Source organism: Salvelinus namaycush, chromosome 24 (assembly GCF_016432855.1).
Source record: "Salvelinus namaycush isolate Seneca chromosome 24, SaNama_1.0, whole genome shotgun sequence".
Lineage (NCBI taxonomy): Eukaryota > Metazoa > Chordata > Actinopteri > Salmoniformes > Salmonidae > Salvelinus > Salvelinus namaycush.
Window position 1 is genome coordinate 32,391,446 of NC_052330.1, and position 12,234 is coordinate 32,403,679.

Here is a 12,234-nt window from a genome sequence, read left to right on the forward strand (position 1 = left end):
CCTATGAGAGCCCTATGAGAGCCCTATGAGAGCCCTATGGAGCCCTATGAGAGCCCTATGAGAGCCCTATGAGAGCCCTATGGAGCCCTATGAGAGCCCTGTGGAGCCCTATGGAGCCCTGTGGGAATCATGTGGGAATCTTGTGGGAATCCTGTGGCAATCCTGTGGGAATCTTGTGGGAGCCCTATGGGCCCTGGTCAAAAGTAGTGCACTATATAGGGCATAGGATGCCATCTGGGATACGGCCATGCTTGACTAGTACCCCCACGAGAGGACAGACAGACAAACAATCAAATGACACACAACAACAACACAACCAACATGAAACAGTCCCAAAAGGTCAGAGGTTATCCCACCCAGGTCATGCTGTACAACTCGACTGCCTGTGTTAGACCCCCGTTCAGTTGACAAACGAGAAACATTTGGTCGCAGTACCGTCGACGAAGAAATGTTGTGAAGTGAAACCCGTAAAGAGAAAGATATCTTATGTAAAAGAAAGATCTCAAAAGAGTCAAAGTCCTCAAAGTCTCTTTTTGATATCAATGAATTGAAGAAAACAGAAAGATTTAAAAACAGACGTGAATTATTACTCACCCTCCTCAACAACCTCTAGAGGCATGAAGAAAAAACAAGATTACGTAACATTAGCACAATAAACCACAAACTCTCTACAGTGTTGCTATCTATATCCCCTATAAAGGAGTGAGAAATAATTATTTGGATAAAGAAAGAGAACTTAAAGGAAGATAACGGGTGCCGCTACACATTGCTGGTGGAGGACTCAATCAATCAACCATCTATACACACCACAAGTCTCAGACTCAATCAATCAACCATCTATACACACCACAAGTCTCAGAATCAATCAATCAACCATCTATACACACCACAAGTCTCAGACTCAATCAATCAACCATCTATACACACCACAAGTCTCAGAATCAATCAATCAACCATCTATACACACCACAAGTCTCAGACTCAATCAATCAACCATCTATACACACCACAAGTCTCAGACTCAATCAATCAACCATCTATACACACCACAAGTCTCAGACTCAATCAATCAACCATCTATACACACCACAAGTCTCAGAATCAATCAATCAACCATCTATACACACCACAAGTCTCAGAATCAATCAATCAACCATCTATACACACCACAAGTCTCAGAATCAATCAATCAACCATCTATACACACCACAAGTCTCAGACTCAATCAATCAACCATCTATACACACCACAAGTCTCAGACTCAATCAATCAACCATCTATACACACCACAAGTCTCAGACTCAATCAATCAACCATCTATACACACCACAAGTCTCAGACTCAATCAATCAACCATCTATACACACCACAAGTCTCAGACTCAATCAATCAACCATCTATACACACCACAAGTCTCAGACTCAATCAATCAACCATCTATACACACCACAAGTCTCAGACTCAATCAATCAACCATCTATACACACCACAAGTCTCAGACTCATTCAATCAACCATCTATACACACCACAAGTCTCAGACTCAATCAATCAACCATCTATACACACCACAAGTCTCAGACTCAATCAATCAACCATCTATACACACCACAAGTCTCAGACTCAATCAATCAACCATCTATACACACCACAAGTCTCAGAATCAATCAAACATCTATACACACCACAAGTCTCAGAATCAATCAACCATCTATATACACCACAAGTCTCAGAATCAATCAATCAACCATCTATATACACCACAAGTCTCAGAATCAATCAATCAACCATCTATATACACCACAAGTCTCAGACTCAATCAATCAACCATCTATACACACCACAAGTCTCAGAATCAATCAATCAACCATCTATACACACCACAAGTCTCAGACTCAATCAATCAACCATCTATACACACCACAAGTCTCAGACTCAATCAATCAACCATCTATACACACCACAAGTCTCAGACTCAATCAATCAACCATCTATACACACCACAAGTCTCAGACTCAATCAATCAACCATCTATACACACCACAAGTCTCAGAATCAATCAAACATCTATACACACCACAAGTCTCAGAATCAATCAACCATCTATATACACCACAAGTCTCAGAATCAATCAATCAACCATCTATATACACCACAAGTCTCAGAATCAATCAATCAACCATCTATATACACCACAAGTCTCAGACTCAATCAATCAACCATCTATACACACCACAAGTCTCAGACTCAATCAATCAACCATCTATACACACCACAAGTCTCAGAATCAATCAATCAACCATCTATACACACCACAAGTCTCAGAATCAATCAATCAACCATCTATACACACCACAAGTCTCAGAATCAATCAATCAACCATCTATACACACCACAAGTCTCAGACTCAATCAATCAACCATCTATACACACCACAAGTCTCAGACTCAATCAATCAACCATCTATACACACCACAAGTCTCAGACTCAATCAATCAACCATCTATACACACCACAAGTCTCAGACTCAATCAATCAACCATCTATACACACCACAAGTCTCAGACTCAATCAATCAACCATCTATACACACCACAAGTCTCAGACTCAATCAATCAACCATCTATACACACCACAAGTCTCAGACTCAATCAATCAACCATCTATACACACCACAAGTCTCAGACTCATTCAATCAACCATCTATACACACCACAAGTCTCAGACTCAATCAATCAACCATCTATACACACCACAAGTCTCAGACTCAATCAATCAACCATCTATACACACCACAAGTCTCAGACTCAATCAATCAACCATCTATACACACCACAAGTCTCAGAATCAATCAAACATCTATACACACCACAAGTCTCAGAATCAATCAACCATCTATATACACCACAAGTCTCAGAATCAATCAATCAACCATCTATATACACCACAAGTCTCAGAATCAATCAATCAACCATCTATATACACCACAAGTCTCAGACTCAATCAATCAACCATCTATACACACCACAAGTCTCAGAATCAATCAATCAACCATCTATACACACCACAAGTCTCAGACTCAATCAATCAACCATCTATACACACCACAAGTCTCAGACTCAATCAATCAACCATCTATACACACCACAAGTCTCAGACTCAATCAATCAACCATCTATACACACCACAAGTCTCAGACTCAATCAATCAACCATCTATACACACCACAAGTCTCAGAATCAATCAAACATCTATACACACCACAAGTCTCAGAATCAATCAACCATCTATATACACCACAAGTCTCAGAATCAATCAATCAACCATCTATATACACCACAAGTCTCAGAATCAATCAATCAACCATCTATATACACCACAAGTCTCAGACTCAATCAATCAACCATCTATACACACCACAAGTCTCAGAATCAATCTGTGTTTGGTGATTTGGTGGTACAGTCTACAGTTCCGCTGGGAGCAAGTGAATTCCCAAGTTGCTCCATGAAGCCCCCAAACCCCTCAGCCCCCCAGAGTTCAAACCCCCAGTCCTCTACGCCCCCAAGCCTACCAGCTGGTGAACTAGATCCCACCGACACTGTAGCTGGGTGGTTGTATAATAACTCTGGACAAAAAAAGAAAACAGATTGTTGATCAAAATAAAAAAAGGGACGAAGGGAAGAGTATCCTGCTTCATCCCAGCTGTTGTTGAGAGGAGATACGGAGAGAGAGAGAGTTAGATAGAGAGAGAGGAAGAGAGAGAGACGAAGAGAGAGAGAGAGAGAGAGAGGGTATAAAGAGAGAGAGAGAGAGAAAGAGAGAGGGTAGAGAGAGAAAGAGAGAGCGAGAGAAGGGTAGAGGGGTAGAGCTGGGAAAGGGCGGAGCGGCCCGTATTTCAACAGCCTGTCATGCCGACACATCAGCACTGTGAACTGTGGCCTTTGGCTTGGTGGCACGACAACGGGCAACGCCCCCCACTCTAATACCGCTCTATCTGAGCTTCTGCAGGGAGTGTTCAAATTATCAGAGTAATGGCTGGGGAGATTGTATTCCGTTTGCTTGCTGCCCATTTGATCAAACAGATTTTATGTTTATAGGAGGGAAGAAAAAAATTAAACCCACGAAAAAAAAGGGAAACGCGAGATAGAGAAAATGGACAAAGAGAAAGAGAAACGACCAAAACAATGTATCTAGTGTTCCACCAAGAGCAAGGTGTACACTGTAGACTAGATCCCATGGAATAGATCCCAGTGAATAGATCCCACTGTAGACTAGATCCCAGTGAATAGATCCCACTGTAGAATAGATCCCAGTGAATAGATCCCACTGTAGAATATATCCCAGTGACTAGTTCCCAGTGAATAGATCCCACTGTAGAATAGATCACAGTGAATAGATCCCACTGTAGACTAGATCCCAGTGAATAGATCCCAGTGAATAGATCCCACTGTAGACTAGATCCCAGTGAATAGATCCCACTGTAGAATAGATCCCAGTGAATAGATCCCACTGTAGAATAGATCCCAGTGAATAGATCCCACTGTAGAATAGATCACAGTGAATAGATCCCACTGTAGAATAGATCCCAGTGAATAGATCCCACTGTAGACTAGATCCCAGTGAATAGATCCCACTGTAGACTAGATCCCAGTGAAAAGATCCCACTGTCGAATAGATCCAAGTGAATAGATCCCAATGTAAAATAAATCCCAGTGAATAGATCCCACTGTATAATAGATACCAGTGAATAGATCCCACTGTAGAATAGATCACAATGAATAGATCCCACTGTAGACTAGATCCCAGTGAATAGATCCCAGTGAATAGATCCCACTGTAGAATAGATCCCAGTGAATAGATCCCACTGTAGACTAGATCCCAGTGAATAGATCCCACTGTAGAATAGATCCCAGTGAATAGATCCCACTGTAGAATAGATCCCAGTGAATAGATCCCACTGTAGAATAGATCCCAGTGAATAGATCCCACTGTAGACTAGATCCCAGTGAATAGATCCCAGTGAATAGATCCCACTGTTGGTTTCCAAATTCCAAATAGCTTTGTTCTACAGCTTTGTATGTTCATTCCAGAATCATTGTGTGAAGCTTCCGGAATCATTGTGTGAAGCTTCCGGAATCACTGTGTGAAGCTTCCGGAATCACTGTGTGAAGCTTCCGGAATCACTGTGTGAAGCTTCTGCAATCATTGTGTGAAGCTTCTGCAATCATTGTGTGAAGCTTCTGCAATCATTGTGTGAAGCTTCTGGAATCATTGTGTGAAGCTTCTGCAATCATTGTGTGAAGCTTCTGCAATCATTGTGTGAAGCTTCTGCAATCATTGTGTGAAGCTTCTGGAATCATTGTGTGAAGCTTCTGAAATCATTGCATGAAGCTTCTGGAATCATTGCGTGAAGCTTCTGAAATCATTGTGTGAAGCTTCTGGAATCATTGTGTGAAGCTTCTGGAATCATTGTGTGAAGCTTCTGGAATCATTGTGTGAAGCTTCTGGAATCATTGTGTGAAGCTTCTGGAATCAACGCCAATTCAATAATATGTCCTCTTTTATTTCTGGTACCCTTGAAATGGGACTGTTAGAAACAACACAGAGAGGAAAGAAAACCACAAATTCAAAAACCCACCACATCTCAGTGAGGGAGCATCGTTCCAACACCTAGGTTTCCTGTTCATTCCCTAAAGTCTTCAAATGATGCTTCATCAAAAAAAGGTAACACAAATTATATATTTTACATAATACATCATCTCGGAAACCCATAACTAAAATATTGTGTAACTGTGTCAGCTATACAGCTGTTAATGTTACGTACATCTGTCCATGAGAGATAACAACATACCCTGTGTAGTAAATATTTTAAGGTGTAGATTTAAGGGGTTTTTCCCTATCGTTAAGCACTAAATGGGTTAGCTAAAATACTAACTGGTTAGAGAAAGTGCTAACTAGTTAGCTAGTTAGCACTTTCACTTGAAAATGTGTTCACACAGACACATAGTTTGTTGTTGAGGGGCACCAAGCAAAGCATTCCAATCCCGTGAATCGTGTGCACAACGTGAAGGAAGGCACCAATGGGATGTCTATTTCAAGATTGTCATAAATCAGTTACGTTCTGGGGCATAGTTTAACATCTCTGTGTTTGTCTGTGACAGGTTCATAACATTCAGTGATGTTCAGGGGCATACAGTGCATTCGGAAAGTATTCAGACCCCTTGACTTTTCCCACATTTTGTTACGTTAAAGCCTTATTCTAAAATGTATATAATAAAATATTTGCAGAGATGAAATAAATGAACTGGTATAAGCGAATAAGATATCAGCATCTACATTTAATTGTTTTTACTATATGTCCGTGGGGTTTTCAGTCAAATGCATATTTACCTAATAAATATTTGTTTTTAAAATGTAATTCTCTGGCTATGTACAATAATGTCAAGATTCTCAATTCTCACTATAGGCATACTTCTGAATCTTCATTATGTGTCTGATGAACCTACAAATCTATTGAAAAACATAGTCATAAATGACTTTAGTATAGTATGATGACAATCCCAAAATAGGCAACACTTTGAAGTGAAAGTGGCCAAAGTGAGATCTTTCTTTCTTTAATAGTTAGGGGTCAGTAGAGGTGAGCCTTCATGCAAACTAAAGATAGTAACAAATGAACATACCCACTGTTCATGGTCCGCTTTCTAGCAGCGTTAAACAAAGACAGACGAAATAACAATATTACATGGAGTTATGGAAGTCAATTATATAAAACTATACCTAAAAGAGCATGAGTCTCCATTAAAATGTGTCATAAAATGGGTGAATTAACCAAAATAATAGTCCAGGTTTTTAGTCCAGGGCCAGGCTGAAATACTCATCTCTGATACTAAAGTGCCAGGCGTTCTGTGGTTATCACCTCAACAAAACAGAAATTCACTTCACCGCAGTAATGGATGCAAACTTGACACTGATCTGATCGTCTGGCAACCCAGAAGCAGTGAAGCAAGGGCAGCTAAGCTAAGCTAACTACAAGCAATTAAATTCTAATGTGTTCAGTTGTCGATCCAATAGCGCTCATAACTTAGTTGACATCTCTTCATAAAGTGTCATGGTTGTTGTAAGAGACGGACCAAAGCGCAGCGTGTGTTGAGTCCCACATATTTATTTAAAGTGAAAATTCTTCAACAAAACAAATAACAAGCAACTAAACGTGACTACGTGGTGCAACTAGCACAAAACCAAACAATATCCCACAAACACAGGGGTGACTAGTGTCGGTGGCGGCTCCGGTGCAGGTCGTAGCCCCCGCCCAGACCCCGGATCCGGCCATGGCGGCGGGCTGAACGCCGTGCCTGGACTGGGCATCGGCGCAGAGGAGGACTCTGGCCATGGAGCTGGGTTGGCCACCGTGCCTGGACTGGGCACCGGCGCAGCGGAAGGCTCCGGCCGTGGAGCGGGACTGGACACCGTGCCTGGACTGGGCATCGGCGCAGGTTGCACCGGACTGATGACACGCTCCTCGGGTCGAATGCGGGGAGCTGGCACAGGACGCTCCGGACTGGGGAGGCGCACTGGAGGCCTGGAGTCAGCACAGGTGGCACCGGACTGGTGACACGCACTTCAGGGCGAGTGCGGGGAGCTGGCACAGGATGTATCGGACTGGGGAGGCGCACTGGAGGCCTGGTGCGTGGAGCCAGCACAGACTTCACCTGACCGCTGACAGGCTCTTCAGGTCAAATGTTGAGCAGAACACACCTGCACAACATCTCTCTCCTCTCTTTCTCTCCCAACTTCTCCATCGCCTCCCTGACGGCCTCTGGCTCTTCAGGGCGAGTGCGAGGAGCCGGCACAGATGGCACCGGACTGATGACCCGCTCTTCAGTACGCCTGCGCTGCAGCATACTCCTCGCCTCCACCTCTCTCCGGTATCCCTCATTGAAGTCCTCCACCGTCTGCCATTCGGGCTCTGGCACTCTCCGCTGCTCAGCCAACAGCTCCATGTGCACCCCCCCAAGATCTTGGGGTTTCTGTGGCCGCGGTCCCCGGCGTCATCGCTGTCCCTCTATGCTCCTTTGCGACTCCCGCCAAGGAAGGGTCTCGTGTCCTCCCATGACTTTCTCCCATGTCCAAAACTCCTTTACCTCGTGAACACGCTGCTTGGTCCTCTTTTGGTGGAATATTCAGTCACGGTTGTTGTAAGAGACGGACCAAGGCGTGTGTTGAGTTCCACATATTTATTTAAAGTGAAACTTCTTCAACAAAACAAATAACAAGCAACAAAACGGTAATTTGACTACGTGGTGCAACTAGCACAAAACCAAACAATATCCCACAAACACAGGTGGGAAAAATGGCTACCTAAATATGATCCCCAATTAGAGGCAACGATTACCATATTAAACACCAACATAGAAATATAGAACTAGAACACCCCCTAGTCACGCCCTGACCTACTACACCATAGAGAACCAAGGGCTCTCTTTGGTCAGGGCGTGACATGAAGTGTTTCATTGCAGTAGGGGACACTATACTCATAAGTATTTAAGTATCTATCTCCCTATTCATGATTACTTATCACTGCTCATCATTAAGAATGGCTGTGGTACTATAGCTGAGGGAGGGAGGGAGGGAGGGAGGGAGGGAGGGAGGGAGGGAGGGAGGGAGGGAGGGAGGGAGGGAGGGAGGGAGGGAGGGAGGGTACATTCTATTTGTAAATCAAGTGGGCAGAACAGAGAAAGGAAAGAGGGAAGAAGACTGTCTGGGTGTACTTAAAGCAAGACAATCATGGGCTATTTCTCTGTGGCTGGGTCTGTGTCTGACATGGAGTGGGCACTGTCACACAGCTAGAGAGGACACTACCGTATAAGCAGTATCTTCCAGGCTTATCTTGAAGTCAAACGAGGAGAAAATATAAATTTTCTTTGTATCCTCTCACGTTGATCTCTTATTGAATACATTATTTATTTGATAAATCTTATTGATATTTTATTGAATACATTATTATTTTAATTAATCTTATTGGCATATATTCTTTAACCAGAATCCCCATGAGTCAGCAATTGTCAATGTATTATTGTCCATACCTTTCAACAACATGATTTGTTGGACTTTATGGTCTTTACACTGAGACACAGTGTCACGACTCCTACCGAAGGTGGCTCCTCTTCCTGTTCGGGCGGCGCTCGGCGGTCGTCGTCACCGGTCTACTAGCTGCCACCGATCCCTTTTCCCTTTTCTGTTGGTTTTGTCTTATTGGTTACACCTGTTTCGTGTTTACGTTTAGTTGGGTTATTTAAGCTAGTCGGCCGGCCTGCTCTTTGTGCGGGCTTCATTTTTCCACTGTGTTTGTGTGTGGTAGGTTATTGGTAGCGTGATTCGTTTTGGGATTTCCCTCTGGACTATTTAGGTCCTGGTTTTGGCTATCGTGTTTGTTGCGCCGATGTGTGTTTGGCGCGCACAAATCTTTCCCTGTGGCTTATTAAAACACTACTCAGTACTTTCTGCCTCCTGCGCCTGACTCCGCACACACTACGCTTTTGTGCGTCACACACAGTGGTATAAAACACCATAAAATAGTCTACAAAATTCAACTACGTACGAAGCTTTCAAATACTCTAAGAACTGTGAAAGTGTATCACCTATGTCTTTGACCATGGTCTGAGGTGTACTGTTGATACCATGATAATGTATAGAGGTAATGCAGGTATAATGTGTAGGTTATACAGTGATTATGTATACAGGTAATGCAGGTATAATGTGTAGGTTATACAGGGATTATGTATACAGGTAATGCATGTATAATGTGTAGGTTATACAGGGATTATGTATACAGGTAATGCAGGTATAATGTGTAGGTTATACAGTGATTATGTATACAGGTAATGCAGGTATAATGTGTAGGTTATACAGTGATTATGTATACAGGTAATGCAGGTATAATGTGTAGGTTATAAAGTGATTATGTATACAGGTAATGCAGAGATACTCACCCCCTCATTGTTAGGCACTGTATGAGCCAACATCTCTTGCAGGGCCCGGACAGACAGGGACTGCTCCAGGATGAAACAGCAGATACAAAGGTCAGGAGGAACATACTGCAGGATGGACGGAGGGAGGGAGGGAGGGAGGGAGGGAGGGAGGGAGGGAGGGAGAGAGGGAGGGAGAGAGAGAGGGAGGGAGAGAGAGAGAGAGAGAAAAGATTAGCCTGATTGTCTCTGCATTTAACAACACTACATCATTGCAGGACATATACCATATATATTAAACACCATAATTGCAGAGATAAATATAAATATCAGTAAACACACAGTTAGACATGAGATCTGATGACTTGCAGTAGGTCTCAATTACAAGAGTCTTAAAATGAAGGATGACATTTGATCATGATATAAATACATCTACATGAATGTATTGACACACAGCTTTTTCCACTGGTACCCTCCCTCAATGTTGGACAAACACAGTTCTACAACAATTATGCTTTGGAAGGGGAGAACAACATAATATAATTAATCTGATTGAAGTAATGAGTTTTATAACTGCGTTTATAAATAATTTAACAGCATCAGAAGTCTTTCTGTTTCTTCTTCTTGTCTGTGTTTATGTTGAATGATTTGCCCGAGAGAAGAGAAGAGATGAGACAAGAGAAAAGGAGAGGAGAGAAAACAGGAGAAAACAGGAGAGGAGAGGAGAGGAGAGGAGAGGAGAGGAGAGGAGAGGAGAGGAGAGGAAACAGGAGAGAAGATAAGGGAGAAGAGGAGAGTAGAGGAGAGTAGAGTAGAGGAGAGTAGAGGAGATGAGAAGTGGAGAGGAGAGTGTCTAATTTGGAGCATCTGAAAAGGTGAGAGCTCTGAGCGTGTCTAGCTCTAGCTAGGTCCTAATTAAATACATTAATGAGTTCCTCAGCCATCCTCGACATCCCTTATTGTCCACTGATCCTCCTCTCTCGTTGTTACCCTGTCCACCTCCTGTTTATTTTACTTAACCTTAATGTGGTTGCTGTGGAATCACACAGGTGTTGCAACACATTGTTGGTGGATGGGGTGAATTGCCCCTTACAGTGTAATCTCTAGAGAATTGAACATGTAGAAAACCCCTATTTCAATTCAACCTGTTAACATAAATTAAAATTTAGCCAGATAAGTCATTGAGATGAGATCCTATTCTCTTGAATTATTTAACAGAAAACCAAACCAATCAAAGCCTTTAACTGTAACGGTCGTCTTGTGGTGAATGAGCGGACCAAGGCGCAGCGGGTGATGAATACATAATGAATTTAATAAAGAAAAGAATAACGATGACGAAGCACACTTTAGAAATTACAAAATAACAAAACGAACTAAACAGACCTGAACATGAGAACTACATGAAACGAAGAACGCACGAACAGGAAAAACGAATGCACGAACGAGACAGTACCGTGTGGTGCAACAAAACACAGACACAGCGACAATCACCCACAAACAAACAGTGAGAACAGCCTACCTTAATATGGTTCTCAATCAGAGGAAACGTCAAACACCTGGCTCTAATTGAGAACCATATCAGGCAACACATTAAACCCAACATAGAAACACATAACATAGAATGCCCACCCCAACTCACGCCCTGACCAACTAAACACATACAAAAACACAGGAAAACAGGTCAGGAACGTGACATTAACAAGGGTATCTATGTAACTGTCCTCTAGTGCATGTATGTGTCCTCTTCCCATTTGGTATTTCCCAGGAGTTCGCCCACCTTCACAACACTTCAGTTAGTGTCCGTGTGTGTGTGTTGTGTGTGTATGTGTTGTGTGTATGTTGTGTTTGTGTGTGTATATTGTGTGTGTGTATGTGTGTGTTGTGTGTGTGGGTGTGTTGTGTGTGTGTTGTGTATGTGTGTATGTGTGTGTGTGTGTGTGTGTGTGTGTGTGTGTGTGTGTGTGTGTGTGTGTGTGTGTGTGTGTGTGTGTGTGTGTTGTGTGTGTGCGTGTGTGTGTGCGTGCGTGCATGCGTGCATGTGTGCGTGTGTGTGTGTGAATGTTGTATGTGTGTAGATGTGAGTGTGTGTGTATGTTGTGTGTGCGAGTGTGTGTGTGTGTGTGTGTGTGTGTGTGTGTGTGTGTGTGTGTGTGTGTGTGTGTGTGTGTGTGTGTGTGTGTGTGTGTGTGTGTGAATGTTGTATGTGTGTGAGCTTGTGTGTGTGTGTACTCTGCTCTCCTCTGGCATGTGTTTTGTACCCCAGGAACGACC

The 12,234-nt window shown here is 42.8% G+C and overlaps 1 protein-coding gene across 1 annotated transcript in view; it reads right to left on the minus strand.

Moving 5' to 3' along the window:
• Positions 1-12,234, minus strand: part of LOC120019396 (ryanodine receptor 3-like) — a 146,764-nt gene that overhangs the window by 113,570 nt on the left and 20,960 nt on the right. Inside the window, exon 3 of the mRNA XM_038962685.1 lies at positions 9,988-10,092. Coding sequence (XP_038818613.1) covers positions 9,988-10,092 — 105 coding nt within the window. The remainder of the gene's footprint in view (positions 1-9,987; positions 10,093-12,234) is intronic.